The sequence below is a fragment of the Mus musculus genome, chromosome 11, assembly GCF_000001635.26.
Source record: "Mus musculus strain C57BL/6J chromosome 11, GRCm38.p6 C57BL/6J".
Lineage (NCBI taxonomy): Eukaryota > Metazoa > Chordata > Mammalia > Rodentia > Muridae > Mus > Mus musculus.
In genome coordinates, this window is record NC_000077.6 from 32,639,629 (window position 1) to 32,661,609 (window position 21,981).

The 21,981-nt window shown below is 43.6% G+C and overlaps 1 protein-coding gene across 8 annotated transcripts in view; it reads left to right on the top strand.

Moving 5' to 3' along the window:
* Positions 1–2,926: 2,926 nt before the first annotated feature.
* The window catches only part of Fbxw11 (F-box and WD-40 domain protein 11), a 104,262-nt gene continuing 85,207 nt past the window's right edge, over positions 2,927–21,981 (top strand). For 4 of the 8 annotated variants that reach the window (NM_134015.3, NM_001271347.1, NM_001271348.1 and 1 more), the window contains exon 1: positions 2,927–3,307. In NM_134015.3, coding sequence (NP_598776.1) covers positions 3,263–3,307 — 45 coding nt within the window. In that variant the 5' untranslated portion in view covers positions 2,927–3,262. Of the gene's footprint in view, positions 3,308–13,119; positions 13,277–21,981 lie in introns of all 8 variants that reach the window. The other 4 variants (NM_001363353.1, NM_001363354.1, NM_001363355.1 and 1 more) reach the window with 2 other exon arrangements.

Genomic DNA, 21,981 nt, shown 5'->3' on the forward strand with positions numbered 1-21,981 from the left:
GGATTAAAGGGTGCACTGACACTGCCCAGCTTTAGTTTCTTTACACGTCATCTATTCTCACATATTCAATACAGCAGCAAAAAAAAAATGGACTGAGTTCAAGGAGTAATGGGAATGGTGGAAGCTTACTTATATAGAGACACTTTCTGAAAGGAAGGTAGAGGATGCTGAGCCACTGAGTACTGTCATCATATAGATCTAAAAGTCAGAGAAATTAAAATTAAAATGTAAAGTTAAGATTTGTTTGTTTGTTTTTTTCGAGACAGGGTTTCTCTGTGTATCTCTGGCTGTCCTGGAACTCCCTCTGTAGACCAGGCTGGCCTCAAACTCAGAAATCTGCCTGCCTCTGCCTCAAAAGTGCTGGGAGTAAAGGCGTGCGATACCACTACCCGGCCTTAAGGTTTATTTTTTAACTCTGTGTGTGTTGAGGTATGTGCACAGGTGTGCCTGCGGAGACTACCAGAGAGCATCAGTTCTTCCAGAACTGGAGTTCCAGGCAGCTGTGAGCTTCCTAGTGTGGGTACTGGGAATTGAACTCAGGTCTCCAGGAGCACTCTTAGCCATTGAGTCCATCTCTTTAGTCCTCCAAAAGTGTGAAACTTCTAACTGATTAATTTTGGCAGTGCTATGGGTTGAACCCAGGACCTTCAGGTTATGGATATGCCAGAGGGTTTTTTTTTTGTGTGTGTGTGTGTTGTTTGTTTTGTTTTGTTTTTTGGTGACACGGTTTCTCTCTGGTTAACTGCCCTGGCTGTCCTAGAACTCCTTTTGCAGATCAGGTTGGCCTTCAATTCACAGAGCTCCACTTGCCTCTGCCTCCTGAGTGCAAGGATTAAAGGCGTGTACTACCACACTCAACATGTGAAGATTTTTAAAACAAGGAATGTGGTAGTCTAGGCTAGACAAACACATGGGAGGTTCATACTCATCCTGTGGCCCCTACATGCTATAGTGTATGAAAGGTCCTGGCATTTTCAAGGTCTTGGCTGCATTGGTGAAGCCTAATAGACTAGTCTTTCAGTATCCATAGAACTTCCCACACTCGATATGGGCTTGGACTTGCTTTGACTGATGCGGCAGTCAGACCTTGATAAGCATCTGCTGATGGCTCTTGCCCTTTTTTGAGCCACCCTCCAGAAGCTTGGGAGGCCCCATGTGTAACCTCAGCTGATATATATATCACATTGGTCCAGATGAGCTTGCTTAATTTACGTAATTGTATAAGATAATAAGCCATTGTTATTCTAAGCCACCACGCCTTGGAATGGATGGTTATGTCACAATAGGTAACTGAAACAAAGGTCATTTAACCTAACCTCCTCATTACACTTCTGACTGTCCCAAGTCCAGAAAGGGAAGAGAGTTTGGGGAAAACCAGACAGCAAGGTATTGGCAGTAACTCCAATTCTGGGCTTTTCCCAGTTGCTTTTCTTTCAATCTCTTGGTGAAAGCCACTAGATAAAGATTCAAAGTCTATCTGCAGGGGATTTACACTGTGATGTGGATGTATACAGATTACTGTAATGCCTTGCTCCCTGGGAATCGTTAGAGTACTAAGTCATCCTCTTTACAGGGGCAAAGAATTGAAACAAACTTGAGAAGCAGGCAAGCAGGCACTGCTACTGTGAAGTGGGCTGGGTACAATGAGCCAGGCCCTTGAGACACTTTATAACAGCTCTGACTGCCAGGTCTCCTGTAAACATAAACAACTTAACAGTCCGTCAACATTAGACAAGGCCATTCTGTGGCCTTAGCTTATGGATCAAGACAAAAACAAGACCACCCCATAATCATTTGTGAACACAGATAAAACATGGACATTGTCCAAGTCCCTGAAACACAGCTACAAGACTAAACACTTGAATCTGGCTAACAGGAGAGGCTGTCAACAATTACTGGATTAGTTTTAATCTAATATAACTTCCCATAGATAAGGCTGAGGTGCCCAGTCTTATACCCCCACTTCCCGGCAGTATCTGCTCCAAAGCCCCTTCAAATCCTTTTCTACATTACCTAAGGTCTCTTACTGAGACGTCCCTGCTTCATCATGGTGTATGTTCATTTCTACTTCAGCTAGGAAAAAACCCACCTTGTTCAACTATCAGCGTGTTCCTGGGGGCTTTTGGTTCGAGGGTATTGACAGACTTGGAAGTCACAAGGAGTTAGAGGTTCTCTGAAGTCTCTAGATGCGTTTCTTCATATCATTTCTAACTCTTAGTCAATGTCTGCTGTCTTCCCACTAGAATTAAGCTGAATAAGAACAGAGGTCTCTCCGGTCATTCCCAGTGCTTAGGGCAGTACTAGTAGAAACTGAATGCTTAAAAATAAGTGTCTTCGGCCGGGCGGTGGTGGCGCACGCCTTTGAGGAGGTGGAGGCAGGCAGATTTCTGAGTTCGAGGACAGCCTGGTCTACAAAGTGAGTTCCAGGACAGCCAGGTATACAGAGAAACCCTGTCTCGGAAAAAAAAAAAAGTGTCTTCAAAATGTATAGCTTCTTTCTCATGGCTCAGCTCCTCCCAGTCAGTGTGGCAGATCTCCACACACCGCTTTCCCAGCTCAGTCTCCAAACTCTTAGATGCCCATCTTCCTTTAATTGTGTCTTCGACCTCGCGGGCCCCCTCCCACACTTCCTAGTGCAACCTGGGACCCACCTGTCTCCACCATCTGTCCCTACCAAATGCAACACACACGGAACGGCAGCGCTGCAGCCTAGACGACTAGTGGGCACCGCAGACACCCACTGCGCATGTGCGGAGATCGCTCGCTCGCACTGCAAAGATCTCCGACAAGTGAGGAGTTGCCTCGGAGTTTCCGTCCAGGTCCGTGCGGCTACGGGCTGCCAGGAAGTCAGGAACGACCAACCGGAAGAAGACCTCGCGCGCGAGGATTTCTGGGACAAGTAGTCGCGGCGCTCGCGAGGCCCTATCGCGAGCAAGCCCTAGATACTCCAGCTCTGCACGTCCGGCACTCACAGCCCTGCGCTCCCCTAGGTGCTCTCTCCGGTGGCAGAAGCCGGCAGATTGGACCAAGCGGCTTCTTGCTCCCACAAAGCTGCGCGAGCCGCCGCGGCTGCCGGGAGTTGTAGTCTTCGCTGTGCGTCCTGCGTCGGCCGAGGGTGAGGGCGGAGCTGCGGGCGGCCCGGGCGGGCTGGCAGCTAGAGTGGGTGCGAGAGCTGCCTCCACCGCCGCCGCCGCCACCGCCTCCTCCGCCCGGGCCGATCGCTGCTGAGCGGAGAGAGCGAGGCGGGGCCGCCGGGGCCGCCATGGAGCCCGACTCGGTGATTGAAGACAAGACCATCGAGCTCATGGTGAGTGCGGCCCACTGGCCTTCAGTTCTTCCGGCCGGCCGGCGGCCGGGGGGCCTGCCCACCCCGGCGTCCGCGCCAGGCCAGCCCTCGTTCCCCGCCGCCTGGGCCCGGCCGCCCCCCTGCTATGGCTCGTTGCTGACGCTTCGCGCTCTTGGGCCGGCACGGCCTCCACTCCCCGCGGCTCCCCCAACCCCCTCCTTGCCGGGCTCCGGCCAGTCTCCGGCGCCCCAGCCTCGCTCCTGCCGGAGCCACTGCTCACTCTTGCCTTGCCATCACACTCTGTTTTTAGAAGGGGATTTCTTTTTCCCTTCCCTGGATTCCTCTGGCCGGGCCTGCATCGCGCCTCCCAGCCTCGCTCAAGCTGAGGGTGATGGTGGTGGAAGGGAGTCCGAGACCAGTTGGAGCCGCTTCGGCCTCCATAACCTAGGCGCGGGGGGTGGGGTGGGGTGGGGTGGGGTGGGTGGTAGGGGTGGGTCTCAGCACCCTCGCCCCAAGCTACCGCTGTATGGATGCCAGGATAGCCCCATTGGACTGGGATGTTGGGGGTGCCTACGAGTCTGAGGCTGTTCCGGATAAGGGGCCTATTTTCCGGGCCCCTGCGGTGTCAGGCTTCTTGGACAAAGGGTTTCCTACCCTGCCGTGAAGGATGTTTGTATAGCAAGGCCCTAGGTACTCTTGAATTCCATCCCCCAGGAAAGGGAAACCATAACTTTTATCATTTGGGAAATGAGAGGGGAGGGAGAAGAGGTCGCGCTCATCACTGCCACCCTCTCTTATTTTAATAATAAAAAATGGGAGGGGGGTTTCTTGGCCCACGGATAAGCAGCGATCCCTGTACTGTTAGGAACCATTGGTAGCCAGCCTGGTCAGGTCTCCCCGGACACCCCTAACCCGTTTCTGACCTCAGACTTGGTGCTAGAAAGGTTTTTGGAAACAGGACTCTGAGTCTGGGAAAGTGAAGGATTTGCTCATTGGCGGAAGAAATAAAGTATGGCTGACTGGTATTACCTGCCAGTTTGAACGTGAGGGAAATCAAACTGGGCCCAGGAGAGTTGGGGAGGAAATCAGCCTCTGCAAATGAACATACAAAGGGCTTCTTCCTGTGAAAACCTTGATAGTTTTCTTTGTATCTCTACTGATATAGTAACAACTAGTATCTGCTCCACAGTATTAAGAAAAGGTGAAAGATCTGCTGAACTTAGCAAGATGTTTTCCTCGTCAGAGTTTCTCCAGTGTGAATCGCTTATTGAGTCAGTGATTCCACTGGGTAGGGTTGGTGACATCAGAGCCACTTCCCCCATTTAATGCTATAAATAATAAATGGTGATACTGAAAGTCTGTTGGATAGCCTCATGGTTTCTGTGGATGATGTTATCCAGGGAGCTGAGGTACACGTTTTAAAATGGAAGTATAGTAGCATAAAATACAGAGTCTCATGTCTGCTGGACTCTGCACAATGTGCAGAACTGGATTGTTGAAAATTAAACCTGGAAGTTTCTGGTTGGTTGTATGTGTTGAAAGGAATTCTGTCACTTTATCTTCAGGTTCTGAGGACTTTTTTCCATTTTCAGAATCGAATTGTTGGTTATAACAGTTTGGGAAACTTTGATAGTTATTTTAACAAAATACCTTTTTTTTTTTTTTTTTTTTTTTTTTTGGTTTTTGGTTTTTGGAGACAGGATTTCTCTGTGTAGCCCTGGCTGTCCTGGAACTCACTCTGTAGACCAGGCTGGCCACCAACTCAGAAATCCGCCTGCCTCTGCCTCCCAAGTGCTGGGATTAAAGGCGTGTGCCACCACTGCCTGGCGACAAAATATCTTTAAAAAGTTGTTGTTTAATAGGGAACAAAATAGCCATGAAAGGAGTTACAGAGACAAAGTTTGGAGCTAAGACAAAAGGATGGACTATCCAGAGACCACCCCTCCTGGGGATCCATCCCATAATCAGCCACCAAACCCAGACACTATTGCATATGCCAGCAAGATTTTGCTGAAGGGATCCTGTTATAGCTGTCTCGTATGAGGCTATGCCAGTGCCTGGCAAATACAGAAGTGGATGCTCACAGTCATCTATAGGATGGAACACAGGGCCCCCAGTGGAGGAGCTAGAGAAAGTACCCAAGGAGTTGAAGGGGTCTGCAACCCTATAGGTAGAACAACAATATGAACTAAGCAGTACCCCCAGAGCTCGTGTCTCTGCTGCATATGTATCAGAAGATGGCCTAGTCAGCCATCACTGGGAAGAGAGGCCCCTAGGTCTTGCAAACTTTATGTGCCCCAGTACAGGGGAATGCCAGGGCCAAGAAGTGGTAGTGGGTGGGTAGGGGAGCAGGGCAGGAGGAGGGTATAGGGAACTTTCCGGATAGCATTTGAAATGTAAATAAAGAAAATATCTAATTAAAAAAAAAGTTGTTTATGTATTATTGAGAATTCACACATGCACCACAGTGGGCATGTGGAGGAGGTCAGAGGACAACTTTGTAAAGTTTCTCTCCTGCTTTTACTTAGGTTCTGAGACTTGAACTCATTTTGTTAGGCATGTATGTTCAAGTGCGTTTGGCTGAGCCATCTTAATGACCTCTATTTTGGCAAAGTGTCTTCATACATGTTCCATCTTCTTAAAGATAAACAGTGTATCTGCTTTCATAGTGACCAGTTCTTCATACTGAAACACAATGTCTTCTTTTTCAAGAGTTAGAAGAAATACAGTGTAACTAACCCCAGGCGTGGTCTTCTAGCATATGACTAAAGAAATACTCTGGTCCACATTTACTGGTTTTCTAAGCTTATAACTAAGAAAGTTTTGTTTTGAGTGCCGGGGTGCACCTCAGTGGCAGAGCACATGCTTAGTTAGCGTCCGTAAAATCCTGATGGGTGTTTAGATTTTGTGTGATGATATTTGCCATTAAATTGAAGTGATGTCACCTAGTGAAGACATAAAAGGGATTTAATGTAGGATTCTTAGAAATGTAATAATAAAAAAAATGTGCCAGGCATGGTGGTACATGCTTTTAATCCCAGTACTCAGGAAGCAAAGACAGGTGAATCTCTGTGAATTTGAGGTCAGCCTGGTCTACAAAGTGAGTTCCAGGACAGCCAGGGCTACACAGCTTGTCCTAAAATACCCAAACAAACAAACAACCCCCCCCCAAACAACCAAACAAAAAACCCTGTCTCAAAAAACCTAAACTAACAAAAGTTGTAGTGCCTAGACCTGCATTGTTAGATCTGATTTACTGTGTCTATGCATATGCAGTGTTACTTGAGTCATTTATAAGGTATGTAGCTACAGTTTTTCCAAATTGTTGATACCTGCTTTTCATTATGACAGGTTTCAATTATAATCAACATACCCTATTGTGTTATATTTTAAAATATTCTTTTGAAAATGACTTCATATTGGTTGTGGAATGTTAATAGTAGAGACTACATCTATTTAGTATAGTATACACTTTGCTTCTGTCCCTAGCTATCCTAGGGGATAGTCGGAGGAGAAAGATGGTGACAGAACAGTGAAGTTTCAAAACCCAGTTGTTACCTTTGTGACTACTTGAGGCCTGGTCTACCAAAGGTGCTTCTGTCCTGGCATTCTGTTTCTAGGACTGACCTTAACAGGAACCTTACATAGATTCTCTGTCTCCCCACTTTGTCCTTTCTCTCTGTCCTTTATGCCTCTCTCTTCTTATCAGTCTCCCATCTCCCTCTTTTTAATATATTCTCTCTTTTCTCCAGCTCCCTGTCCTCTTGCAGGGTCTTGTGTAGCCCAGGATGGCCTGGAACTTTGTAGCTGAGGCTGGCCTTGAACTCCCAACTCTTTTTCCTCTACCTTCCAGGTGCTGGGATTATGGATCTGTACTACCATCCTCAGCAAGGTAGTAAATGAACTCTTGAAACAGACAATGAATTATAGTTGCTGATAGTGAATAATTTAATTGTCCTCTGGCTTTCATGGCTTTACTGGCCTAGTGCTGAGGCAACTTTATGGACCTGTTTTCTAAACTTCCCTGTAACAATCAACATTATTATGAGTGAGATAGAAGAGCAGTGATCCATTTTGGAAATATTCAGAGCTTACCAGGCTGTGTGTCTGGTTTGGTGGATTTCAGTGGAAAGAATGCAAACTGCGTTATGCATCACATTGAGTTGGGAGCAGGAGTTGATGTACAGGCATTCCTTAGGAAGCTGCAGATTGACAGACAGGTGGCTAGTTCTTCCCATGAAAAGACAGCAAAAAGCTGCAACAGTTTAAGGACACAGTCCAAAAGGCAAAGGTGCCTAAATACTGAGTTTCATTCCCTAGGACTCACATAGAGGAAGAAGAGAAGAAACCTCTGGAAAGTCACCCCCATCCCCGAAAATAAGCAAATACAATTTTACAGAAGTTTAAGGATGATAATTCTGCCTCATGAATATGAACAAAACTTGCCTAGTTACACTTCTACTGAGTTATTGGCTGTTGAAGCATTCCCCACTGTAAGAGACCTTAAGTGAGTCACTTCCTTTTTGCTTTCAGCTCCTAAGTGGATGAAGTAATAAAGACTAAATATAAGAAGGTGCAATCTAAATGCTATTTTTAGAGCTATTGAAGTATATAGGCAGGCTGCAAAACTAGGGAGAGGAAAGAAATTGTTCAGGTAAATTATTGTTTGTCTTTCTCTTTTCTTTGTGGTTCAGTTTTTTTCCCGCTCCCTTCCTGTCTTTGGCTTTGTGAGGCAGGTAGGATTGTGTAGTGAGTCTCCAGCCGTTGGGTGTCTGCACTCACCCCTCACTGCTCACCACATGTGCAGAAATGGATGCGGGTTTCAGATGAAATAAACCACACGTGTTTATAGACTCTGACCTAGAGAGACTGTGGCCCAAATAGTTAATCTGCCTGAGAATTTGCCATAGGTTGACGTCCTTCAGACTTGACAAGGATGGCCCTGACTGCTGCAGTCTGTCCTTTAAGTAGAGAGCTAGCTCAGGATATTCCCTAGTCCACGGACACAGAATCCTGGACCCATACACATGAGTGTTTGGGTAGTGCTATTGGAGCATCTATAAGGACTCTGGGATCCTCGGGGGGCGGGGGGCACGACACGCATCTCCAGGCCTGCTGACTCTGCTTTCCATCCCTCTTCAGTTCTCCCTCCTGCTACTTTCTTGCCTTCTTTGAACCTGCCTCGCTGATCTTTCTTCCCACTTTCTTTTTTGTGCTCCATCGAGAGTTGGGGGACCATGTTCCTGCATACTCTTGTCAGTACTGGTATAAACTGCCTTGAGTACATTTATTGAAGGCTGCTGTTTACTAAAGGTTTCCATCCATCTATTCTACATATGCTGATAAACCTCTATAAGCCCAAGAAATATAATGGAAGCCACCCTTTGATGTCAGTTTGTGTGGTAATGGTGGTGGTGGTGGTAGATAACATCTTGTTTAGTTTCGTAGCACTACCTCTGTGGAATAATCCTTAAATGAATCCTGACATTTGAATTATCTGGTTGTACTTAGCATAGTCTGTGATTATACTGTAGTTACCTGTTTGTGTTCCCCATTAGATGATAAGATCTTCATAGGAGGAGATGAGACCTTCTTCCCTTCCTCTGGCCACAGCTCCTTCACATACACAGTGTGCTCTTGTAATATATGTTCATTTAGTAATGGACTACTTTCTGTATCTTGGCTATCTTTATGTCTGTGAAACTTCATCTGTTTCTTTCTTTTTAAATTAACTTTATGCATGTATGTATGTATGTATGTATGTATGTATGTATGTATTTATTTAATATATGAGTACTCAGACACACCAGAAAAGGGCATCGGATCCCATTACAGACGGTTGTGAGCCACCATGTGGATACTGGGAATTGAACTCAGGACCTCTAGAAGAGCAGTCAGTGCTCTTAATTGCTGAGCCATCTCTCCTGTGCACTTCACCTGTTTCTAATGCTCATAATAATCTTAACTTTTATGGAACCTTAACCTCATTGACTGAATTACCCAGAATTGCATTTGGGTCCAACACCAGTGTCAGAAGCTGCAGCCAGTGATCTTTCACCGTGTGCCAAGTGTGTGCTGCTCAATGGCTTGGCTATCTATTAATTTAATGTTAGGGTGTTTTCTCCCCCCCCCTCTTGTTTTTGTTTTTGTTTTTGTTTTTGAGACACGGTTTCTCTGTGTAGCCCTTGCCTTTCTGGGATTTGCTCTGTAGCTGGCTAGGCTGGCCTTGAACTCACAGAAATCCATCTGCCTTTGCCTTCCACTGATCACTGGGATTAAAGACCATTGCTGAGGCTTTGTCTTTTTAAAATACCATCCTTTAAAGATTTTCTTTCAGTGAGTTTAGCACAAAGGTGTACGTAGAAGAAAAAGACTGATGAGGGAAATGGAAGGTGGTGTGTAGCACATGTGACGTGTATAAACATTCTGTCATCATGGATGCATATATTGACATATGCATCCTAGACCTTCTAGCAAGTAAGAACTGAGGAAGCTATTCTCCTTTTATATATGTTGGTGAGAATAGTTGGTAAGCTACAAGGGTTTCCTGACCTTAGAAATCATGCTTAACTAGCAGAAAGGGCATGGCAGTGGGGCAAGACACCTGATTTTCTGTCAAAGCTCTACACTCGTTATGTGACCTTAAAGGAAGCCTAATCAGGCTGCTTAGCTGTACATATGGATACCTGGAGAGCCTTCTAAATTATGGGGAAGGCTTCAAGAGACATGTATATGAAAGGACTTCACAGTGGGGGGCAACCTTACTAACTCTACCTCCAAGTGCAGAGACCCTTTTTAATTTTAGTATTGGAGACCATTGCTAAGTTGTCCAGGCTGTATCAGTCTCCCGAGTACTAGGGTTACAGGCATGTACCACCACACCTGGCTGATGCTTCTTTTAAAAAACATTTTATTATTGTGTATGCATAAGCATGAGGTGTATATGTGTGAGTATGTGTATTCGTGTGCGTGCGCATGCATGTGCTTATGTGAGTGAACTCACTATGTAACTCAGGCTGGCCTCAAACTTGATGTTCTCCCTCACCCACCCACCCAGGTTGCTTGGATTATAGGTATGTGCCACCATAGCAAGCCTTCAGGGACCTGCATTTTATAAAGCAAAATCAGCACAGATGGTGTGGGAAAAGTTAACTTTTTTCCTCATGAGTTTTGCATATGTTTATTTGTAAAGCTATTTGCATGTATATACATTTATTTTTAGAGGCCTAACATTCAGTTGCTTTTAGCCCATAGATATGTGAGTCATTCTTTGAGGGACATGGTACAATGTATTTGGAAAATATGGGCAGTATTATGATGTTTAGTCTGATCAGACCTTTGTAGCTATAGAGAGAACCTCTGCTTCCACCCCAGCCCTGGGTTGGGTGTCCCAGTAGAATGAGACTGGCAGTTAATGTGTGTGATCATTGAATATTCTGATTAATGTTTCATTGTTTTAGGGTGTTCTGTGAGAAGAAGATTTTTGATTCTTGGCAAAGCTGGTGGTTTTAACCATTAATTGAATAAACCATGTTTCCTTCTAGGTTGGATTGTTGTTTATTGAATTAGTTGACAGTGGGGGAAAACCTGTTGGTCAAGAATGAGTTCCCCTCTGTTAAGTTTCTGCTTCATCACAATTGCTTAACAGGAAGTTTGTCTTTGTAGGCAAATGAGAGACAGACTAGGAAGACCTGACAATCCAGTTGCTGTGTCTAACCTTGGCCTTACTGTTTTAACAAATGTTAACTTTTGTGTAGGGTTTTGTGATGTCAGCAGGAAGATTGCTTAGGAAATTCCCTCTAATGGCTAGGCAACATAAAGGCTTCACAGGCCAGAGTGTAGTGAGGTAGAAGTTGGGACATTATCAAGAAAAATGGAAGGAAAAAAGAAAAATGCTTGCTTGTGGGTAGAGACGTGTGCAAATGCAATGAGTGGGCGTTGGTCTCCAGGAGAAAGACTTTTCTGCAGGAGGGAAAGCCAAGGCTCTACACACCTTAACTTCTTAAGGACTTAAGCGAGAACCTTTAGTCACTTTAGGAACCGATAATCGAGTATACTTCGGCTGTCTGAGTAGAGACAGGGAAAACTCCGTCTTCACTCTCCACCTTTGTCTGTTAATCTTCTGGAAAGCCTGCCACCAGTTAGGCATTGGAGAGAGACTTCTTAGAAGGAAGGGTGAAAAATTAACTCACCAGTACAGGGAAAGGCCAGAGGATTCAATAGGGTGAGAAACAAGTTAGCCGATGAAGTGGTTTGCTGTTGGATGTAAGTTGAACTTTGAAAAAGAGTATATTGTTTTAGCAACTAGCCACCAGCATAGTTCATTGGATACATTTGTCACACCTGGATTTCTAGTTTAATTAATTAATTAAGACAGGTTTCATGTATCTTAGGCTGGCCTTGAGTTTGCTATGTAGCCACAGATGCCCTTGAACTGATCTTCCTGCTTCCACCTCCAGAGTCCTGGGCCTAGAAAGATGTGCACCTAGTTAATGCAGTGCCAGGGACAGACCCTGGGACTTTGAATGCTAGGCAAGCCCTCTGCCAACCTAAGCCTCCAGCCATTCTTGGCTCAGTAACAACAGTGAGGAACGGCTTGAGCTAGCTTGCTTCCTTCCTCTCTCTCTCTCTCTTTCTTTCTTTCTTTCTTTCTTTCTTTCTTTCTTTCTTTCTTTCTTTCTTTCTTTCTTTCTTTTGGTGTGGTGCTTTACCTAGTGCTTTCTTTAAGTTGTGAGGACTGTAGTATTTACATCTGGGCACTGTGGTGCTGTGTACTCACAGACAGGCCTGGCCATTCAGTGCCCAGGGTGTGGAAGTCAGCACACTGTCAGCATCGCCTGTAGATGGTTCTACATCTGAGAAGTTAAGTCTCTTGAGTTGAGAAGGAATCTTAGATGGCTGCTAACACAGAAGAGGACTCAGGCACCTGTAAGATGTGTTTTGCTGTGGCATCAATGCTTGGGACCTTGGAATTGTATGGCTCTTTGATAATGTGGAGTAATATGTGGAGTTTGCTCTTTCTGTACCAGACTGCAGTTCTTACCCTTCTGTACTTTTGTAGTTCTCTGGAACTTAGGGCCTTTTGAAAGTATTTATTGCTTTTGTCCCAAGAATCAAAGGGTTTTCTGACCCTTGTACTTAGGAGGCAGCTGTATTTTGTGAAAATGATATGGTTAATAGGATTTGGATTTACTGTAATGTGTATAGGTGTCATCTTGTAAATTATTGATTAGTGTACTTTATTGTTTCTTTGGTTTAGTTGATAATTAGCTGTTGTGGGGTATTGGCCTTTATTGAACTGTAAGTTCACACTTATTATCACGAGTTTTAAGAATATTTAGTATCCCAGTTGAACACCAAGGATTTAAGTAATATATGTAGGTTTGATGTCTTTTTAATGGCAAATCAAATGATTCCTTTACTAGGTATGTCAGTAAATATTGGGAGATATTTGAACCCTTGCTTATTTTCATTTTGGCTGGCAAACTGCTTTTGTAATGGTGGAAGAGCTGTCCTAGAAAACAGACAGGAAGTTCATTGTATTGACTAGTTCATTCTAGTTTATGTGGACGGTTGAGTGAGTTTTTAGTTCCTCTCATTTGTGGATTGTGTGGTGTTTGTCATGTGTAAATATTAATATTAGCCATGTCTCTATTCGTTACATAGATTCCTTCTCTCAATGCCAAAGTGAAGGATACTGCCCCAGGTCCTTCATGGCCAAGGTCTTTGCCTCAGTTCCACCATTCCATCAGGCCCTTCTCTCCATTCTTGGTGGCTGTCATTTGCCGCTGGTGCCATGGTGGGTGTATGGATTGCTTTCTGTCTTTCAACAGTTACCGAAGTGCATGTTTGGGATTTTGTTGAAGAAAGCTGGATACAGTAAACGGAAAGAATCTTGGAAGATGCTTGACTGCTGTCTTTTCTCAGACTAGTCTGAAGGGAATCCCCCATTCATTCAGTGGTGGATCTGAAGTGCAAAATACTTTCCAGGTAAGCCATTGCCCTGTGTTGTGTTGTTTTGTGGACTCACCTCACTGAAAGAAACTTTACAAAATCTTTTCAAAGTTGCATATTGAGGCTCACCCCTGTAATTCCAGTACTTGGGAGGGTAAGGCAGGAGAATTGCTGTAGGTTGGAGGCCATCCTGGGCTACAGAGTGAGGCTGTATTTCAAACAACAACAAACAAATCTTTTCTTTCTTCCCCCTTGCTAGGGGATGAAAGACATACTGAATATTTATGCCTAGTGTTTGTGAGTCAGTGAAGGGCCTGTGGCAGAATTACCAGTAAAAACTGTCTACATGTAAGGATTACAGTTACAGGCTTAGATTTCTTCTCATCAGATTTTAGCAGAGAATATTGTAAACAGGGATTTTTCAGAGGTCTGAGGGATAGTTTATAAAACAAGTGGCCATTTTGAGATATTTTCTTGCATGGATTAAATATTGTTGATAATGGCCAGATTATTTTTTTAAAATACCATGTAAAGTAGTAGTCTGTCATGAGGACTCCTAGAGGCTCTTCTCAGGAAGATTCACTCTGTGTAGCAACTGTTGAGAGCATTGCTCACTTCTAGGCACTGTAGGTAGGTACTTGGCATGTTTTTAATTGGCATATGTGTCACTTGAATTTTAGACAGTGGGATGGAGCTCAGGAGTACTGAGGAAGTTGAGGTTACCCAGGCCATGCAGTTAGTAAGTAGCAGAGTCAGATTCAGGCTGGACTCTTATGGCCAATGAAGTTTGTGTTTAAGCCTTTTGGATTTTCACTTTTTTTTTTTAAACAGTGAAGTGTGTGTGTGTGCGCATGCATGTGTGTAGATGTAGGTGTGTATATGTGCTCACTGTATCTGTTTCAGGGATAAGGGTTGTATATGGAGGCCAGATAGATGGCAAGTGTCTTTCTCAATAGGTCTTATACCTTATTTTGGAGACAAAGTCTCCTGATGAACCTAAACACTGGTTTTGCTACACTGGCTAGGAGACCAGTGCTCAGATAATAGGTATATACGCCACCTCAGGCTTTGATGTGATTTGTGTTTGTTTGTTTGTTTGTTTGTTTATGTTATTGTTTTAATTTATGTGGGTGAAGATCAGGTCAGATCCTCATGCTTGTGCACCAAGCACTTTATTAACCAAGCCATCTCCCTGGCCACAGTGGAGTTTTACTTGAAGAACACGGCTAGCTCATTGTTTGGCATGGTATTTTTCCTAGTCAAGGTTACTATTGTTATAATGAGACATCATGATCAAAAGCAAGTTAGGGAGGAAAGGGTTTATTTGACTTATACTTTCATATCACTGTGTATCACTGAAGGAAGATAAGATAGGAACTCAAACAGGGCAGGAACCTGGAGGCAGGAACTGATGCAGAAGCCATGGTGGAGTGCTACTTACTGGCTTGCTCCTCATGGCTCCCTCAGCTTGCTTTATTTATCATTACCAGCCCAGGATGATCCCACTCAAAATGGGCCAGGTCCTACCCCATCAATAACTAAGTAAGAAAATGCCCTACAGACTTGCCTACAGCCCTATTTTATGGAAGCATTTTCTCAATGGAAGTTTTTCTCTGTCCAGTGACTCTAACTTGTGTCAAGTTGACATAAAACTAGCAACACAGTATTTTCGAAATTTCTGATATTCTGTCTGCTTTGTGAAAATTCAGCAGATCTTTAGTCAGTTGTTCGGGTGAATATGAAAGTAATTTAGGAGCATAAGAGAGGCACAGCACATTAAAACACAATGTGCTGTATACAGGGATCCCCATTGGATTCAATCTCACATTTTCCCCATTCCTTCATAGTATTTTAGCTTTACTCAAATAGCTCATAGCTCAAATACATACACTTCTTTTGACCTATCATCAGTCAGCCTGACAGGATAGATGTTCTCAAGTAACACTTGAAAATATAATTTTTTTCATTATTTAACATTCCCTTTATTCCCCACACCCTGTATTGTTTGAAAACTTTGTGTTACAGACTGACATTCTGACTTGCTTCAGTTGGATTTCTTTGCATTTGCTAATATTCTAGCACACCACCTTAAGAGCATTGGGTCATGGCTGTTGGAGTAGAAAAAACAGGCCACAGTTACTGAGCGCTTCTTCTCTATGAAGATTCGTGTAGTTAATGTGTAGATAGGCACTCACATTTCTTTACAGTAACCTGGTAGGGTAAGAGCCCTCAGTGCTCCATTGCCGAGGAAACCAATGGCTAGAGTGGTTTAATAGTGTGTTCAACAGCAGAGATGAGAGTGAGTCTAGGCAGCAAGGTTTTAGAGACTGTGCCTTTATCCTCTGTGCTCCTGTTTAGAACAACATCCAGTCATGGGTACACAGGCTGAAATCCTGTCTAACACTGTATACAGTTTTCTTACCTTAGAAGTTAATGAAGCTGGGTGTGGCAGTTCATTAGCCTGTAATCATAATATTGGGAGGCTGGCTGTTGAGTTCCCAGAAATCTAATTCAGTCATTGTGCTCAAAGTGTGTCTTTAGCCTGGGGATGGGGTAACATCAATAGCTTTACAATAAATACTATTAGTAAGACCAGAAACTAATTGATCAGTTTACAGTGAATATATATATATATATATGTTGGCGTGATTAGTATATTTTTTTCTTTCTTCCTTTGAGACAGGGTCTTACGTAGCTCTCAGGGTTGCCTTGAACCCGTTATATAGCTGAGGATGGTCTTGAACTTGTGATGTTCCTACATCCACCTGGGAGCGCTGAGAATTACTAGCATGTACAATTATACTATTTTATTTGATGGTGAGCATCAAACTCAGGGCTTTTGTGTATGCTAGGCAAGTACTCTACCAACTGAGCTGCATTCCCAGCCCAAGTATTCTCTTACACAAGGATTTGCTAGATGCTAATTTATATGCTAGTTTAGATGCTAATTTATATGCTAGTTTAATTCAGAGGCCTGCAGACTCCACCCAAAATGACTACAACATTCTCTTCTGTAGGTAAACTTTGCCTAGCTCAACCTATGAGTGCCAATCCTTTGTGGGGTTGGGGGCATCAAGTAACCTTTCACAGGGCTTACATAGCAGATATCCTGCATATCAGATATTTACTTTACAGTTTAAAACAGTAGCAAAATTACAGTTGTGAAGTAGCACCAAAAATAATTGTATGCTTTGTGTGGGTCATCCTAACATGAGAAACTGTGTTAAAGGGTCACAGCATTAGGAAGGTTGAGCACCATCGGCCTAGCAGGTCATATCATGGGCTCAAATCTGTTAAGTAAGATTATCTGCTGGTTGGCTGGAGAGAACCTTTTCTGCTTGCTTGTTTGTTTTGTTTCCTGTGGAGTGGATAGATCTCTTGAAGGCAAAACCTCCATTCAAAACCTTTTCTATTTAAGGCATTTAGGGTTTTGGGTTTCCTCCCTTTTTCCCTTTCCGTTGTTTTTTGTTTTGAGGTAGTGTTTTGTATGTAGCCCAGGTTAGGCATGAACCTGTGGTCCTCTTTCACTCTCCTCAGTGCTGGAATTATAGCTACATGCCGCCTCTGTACCTGCTTCTAGAGAACCAGGTCACTTAGCATATTCAGCTTGCGTGTACTTTTAACTTAGAAGTCCGAGAAGTCCTTGTTTCTTCCTCTTCTCTTTTTTCTTTTTGCACTTGTATGTGTTATTTATTTGTTCTTGTGTGTGTGTGTGTATTCATGTAGAGGCTAGAAGTTGATGTCTTTCTTCATTGTTCTCCATTTTATTTACTTGAGTTCTCATTACAATGCGCTTCACTGAATCCAGAACTCATGGACTGGCTAGTATAGTTAGTTGCTGGGATTGAGATTTGGACTCCTCCTCCAATTTGTGGGACAAGAGCTTTTCCAATGAGGCACCCCTCCCCCACCCCCACCCCTCTACCTCCCCACCTCTCTCCCCTTACTCTGGCCCCTGATTTTGTCTCGAGTTCCTTTGTCACTGCTGTGACCCATTTTCTGTCCACTTTCTATTCTTAAGGAGATAGTTGACTTACTAAGCCTATGTAACTTGGCCATATCATATGTACACAGGAGCATACTGAGGATCACATACCCAGCGGTCCATTCTCCATCTTATAGCATGCTGTTCAGGTGGAGCTTGTTTTCAACCAATGTTCTCGAGGTAGAAAGGGTAACATAGTAAATTGGTATTTCAGGAAGTTAGCTTGGCAGGTGGATGCAGGATAAAGAGACTGAAGGCAGAGATGTGTTAGGCTTAGTGACAGTGATAAAAGGGAGCCAGAGGAGCCGAGCGTGGTGGCGCACACCTCTAATCCCAGCACTGGGGGGGGGGGGGGGGGCAGAGGCAGGCGGATTTCTGAGTTCGAGGCCAGCCTGTTCTACAAAGTGAGTTCCAGGACAGCCAGGGCTATACAGAGAAACCCTGCCTCGAAAAACCAAAAAAAAAAAAAAAGGAGCCAGAGTGCTTGCAGGAGGGTCGACTGGGGTGCTGTGGTTTGTGAAAGTTGTAGGTGGCCGATCTATAGAGTTTAAGGGGTTGGTTTTAGTAGCAGAATTGAGGAGTAATATCATAAGTTTTAAATTTTCTTCTTCTGCCTTGAGCCCTTTAGGAGGTGTTTGCTTTCCTCCTTAGGATGGTAATACTATAATAGAACGTGATAATTAGGGGAGAAGAAAGAATGAGTTCATGTTAGGTGAGACTAATAATGAATTTGATTCACCTATAGATGAAGAAAACCTAAGGGTAGAGGTATCTGTATGTAATATTGGTCTGAGCTCACCACACGGGGACATTTGGGAGCCTTTGTCTTCATGTAGCTGTATGAGATTACTCAAACACAGATTTGTCTGGGAATGGCAGCACACAGGAATGAGTTGTGATGTTGACCAGGTGGTGTGGTTACATTTCTCTCTCACCCTGATTTCTCAGCACCCTGCCAGTAACTGTTCCCAATTTACAGATGAGATCATTATACATAGTTGCATCTTTTCTCTTACTCTTAACTGGCTAATCAATGAGGCACAGTTGTTAATGTGTGTTTTCAGAACGTCATTGTGCTTATTGTATATATATATCCTTTATTCTTGTTTTTTTTTTTTTTTTTTTTTTCCCGAGACAGGGTTTCTCTGTATAGCCCTGGCTGTCCTGGAACTCACTTTGTAGAACAGGCTGGCCTCGAACTCAGAAATCCGCCTGCCTCTGCCTCCTGAGTGCTGGGATTAAAGGCATGCGCCACCACTCCTGGCTCATCCTTTATTCTTAACACACGATTTCAATTCTACATCTGGTTACTAAAACAGGAGAGAAATAACCTGAGCAAAGATGGCAAAGAGATACCTACCCTCTCAGCCAGCCTCAGTTTTGAACGTTTCTCACCTAGCACTGGTGAGTGCAACCATGGTATTTTAAGAAGACATTTTAAACATCATAACATGAAGCCTAAATACAAGTCAGCTATTTTACCTACTTGTCAGTTAAAGCAATAGCTGTTCTAGTGCAGGAGTCAAAATTGGCCATGTTGGAATAATTGAGATGTGTTGGTCTCTAGTGTAGCACTTCGTTTGGTGAGTTAATTTTGAGACAGAGTCTGTGTAGTTCATGAGTTCTCTGAGCATTGTTTGTTTGTTTATGTCTGTATGCATGTCTGCATACCACAGATATGTGCCTGGTAATAGAGGAGGCCAGAATGGGGCATTGGATTATCTGGGACTGTAGCTATAGACAGTTGTGAGCCACTATATGGGTGCTGGGAATTGAATCCAAGTACCTGTGTTCTTAACTGTAGAGCCAAGTGTACAGCCCCTGAATCTTACCCACTTTAATGTAAAATATGATGTGATTATCTTAGCTATCAATTCCTAAAGGACACTCAATTTTTAGGGGATGCTTTTTAAAATACAAGCTGATTTACAGTATAGATAGGCTGTAAATTGTGTAACTAGTCTGGACTGATGAATGATATGTGGATCATTTTCAGTATTTTGCTATAACATATAGTAATATAAGAATAACTTTGTAGCCGGACAGTGGTGGTGCACGCCTTTAATCCCAGCACTTGGGAGGCAGAGGCAGGCAGATTTCTGAGTTTGAGGCCAGCCTGGTCTAAAGAGTGAGTTCCAGGATAGCCAGGGCTACACAGAAAAACCCTGTCACGAAAGATTAAAAAAAAAAAAAAAAAAACCAAAAAAACAAAGGGGCTGGCGAGATGGCTCAGTGGGTAAGAGCACTGACTGCTCTTCCAGAGGTCCTGAGTTCAAATCCCAGCAACCACATGGTGTCTCACAACCACCTGTAATGAGATCTGATGCCCTCTTCTGGTGTGTCTGAAGACAGCTACAGTGTACTTATGTATAATAAATAAACCTAAAAAAAAAAAAAAAAAAAAACTTTGTATCTGTGCCATTTCACATATGAAGTAGAATATCTTTAGGGCAGATTCTGAGGAGGAGTTGGGCCAGGTAGGTACTTCGAAAGATCTGGCCCTGGGCTGGGGTTTGTCTTAGTGGTTTGCTTAACATGTGCGGGGGCTTGCGTTTGATCCTTAGCATTGTACCTTGTACAAGCTTTGTGCACTCATTTCCTAGTGATGTTAAGTGGACTTTAAACTGGAAGCTTTAAAAATTGTTGATCTTGTCCCTGTCCAGCCCCCAAGCGCAGGTCTTCTGCTTGATGGGTAGTTGCGGTAGCACTGAGGTTAAGCTCTTTGACCTTGCGTGAGAAATAGCATATGTACATGGAGTTGAGTGTCAGACAGATTGAAGCGTTCTTTTTTGTTCTTTTGTGCTCAGCAATCATCATGGGCCACCTTGGCATCTTCTCTCTGTTCTCTCCCTTCTTATTTTCCTTCCTACCATCCCCCCTCCCTTTCTTTCTTACTCTGGTACTTTGTTGCAGAAACTTTTGAGAGTAGTTACAAACATTTTGATGTTGTTGCCCTGAAATTGGCACTTAGTTGTCTCTGCTGTCTTAAGTTAGAACAAGCTATTTATCTTTCCTTTTCTCCAATGACTTCCCAGAAGAACCCATTTTAGTTAGTTGCCTTATAGGTGTGCAGTGATGCGAATCATTCCACATTCATTTATTTTCTTATAGTGTCATTTAACTTGCTTCTTTAGCTTCTAGTTCCTGTAAACTGGAACTTTGGTGAGCTGTCTCCAAGCTAAGCTTTTTGGTAGCAATGCTTCATCATAGGAGAAATGTCCCTCCCATCAAATCACATCACCAGGCAATAAGAGCTGTGCATAACTAAGGAACACCTTGGTTAAGGTGGCAGCAGCCAGATCTGGGTAATAATTGCAGTTTTCCCCTCTGCTCTTGGCAAGGTTGTCTGCAGAGCACTGTTTGACACCTTGTAACAGCCTTTTTTACTCACAGCTACTCACCTGGAGACTCCAGCTTCCCAACCCTTAAGTCTTTTATTGCAGTAGGGTTACAAAATTGTGGTCTAGTTGCCATTCTTCTTCTGTTTATTAGCTAGTGTTCAGAGAGCTAGCCTGATGCTCCACCTTTCTATCTGTGCCATCAGTACTCTCCTGGGTTTTTGTTTATTCAGTGAGTTAACAGTCAATTACCATCCTTACTGATTCTCAGAGTCCCAGATTTGGTTAATGAGAGCCCCTTCTAGTCGCTCCCATTTTCTTTTGATGTGGCCCTGCCAGTCTTTGTGTGTCTCCCAGCTTTTTGGGACCAGATTGTCCCAGGTCTATGTCATGTGACACTGTGGCTTTTTATGGGGCTATTTCTAGACACTATTTGTTGTCACTGTAGATCCTTGTGGTAGGCAGGGCTGAGAAATACAGTTAAAAGGAACTATGAGTCCGTCTTATTTCTGATTCAGATTTAATAGTACAGTTTTTCCTCCTCTGAGTGTGATAGTTTCAATATTGAAAAATCTAAGGGATCTTGTTAGCATAATGGCCATCAAAGCAAGGTACAGCACATGTTACATAAGTAGGTCAGTAGTGGATTCATTCATTCATTCATTCATTCTTTCTTTTTTTGTTTTTTTGTTTTTTTGTTTTTTGTTTTTTCGAGACAGGGTTTCTCTGTATAGTCTTGGCTGTCCTGGAACTCACTTTGTAGACCAGGCTGGCCTCAAACTCAGAAATCCGCCTGCCTCTGCCTCCCGAGTGCTGGGATCAAAGGCGTGCACCACCACGCCCGGCTTATTCATTCATTCTTGAGCATGTCCTTTTTAGTATTATGGGCAATACAGAGTAGAATCAGATGTCTATGTTACCTCCCAGCACTCGGGAGGCAGAGGCAGGCAGATTTCTGAATTCAAGGCCAGCCTGGTCTACAAAGTGAGTTTCAGGACAGCCAGGGCTACACAGAGAAACCCTGTCTCGAAAAACCAAAACCAACCAAACAAAAAAGTACATGTAGAACACACCCAGCTTCTACATGGCTGCTAAAGTCTGAACTCCCAACCTTATGCTTGCACAACTAGATTGAGCCATTTCTCCAGCTACATAAGACACATTTTAAAAGCTATTCTTTGAGGCTTGGCAGAAATTAGAAATGGACAGAGATGTATTGTAGCAGGGGACTATCATAGCAAAGATAATCAGGGGACAATGGTAGAAGGTTGTCTATCTTGTTTTCTCTTTAATTTTGTGTGTGTGTGTGTATATACACACATAGTACCTTTTGTGTCTGAGTGTTTTATCTGTATGTATGTATGTATGTGCACCACATATGTGTCTGGTGCCCACGAAGATCAGAAAAAGACTTCAGA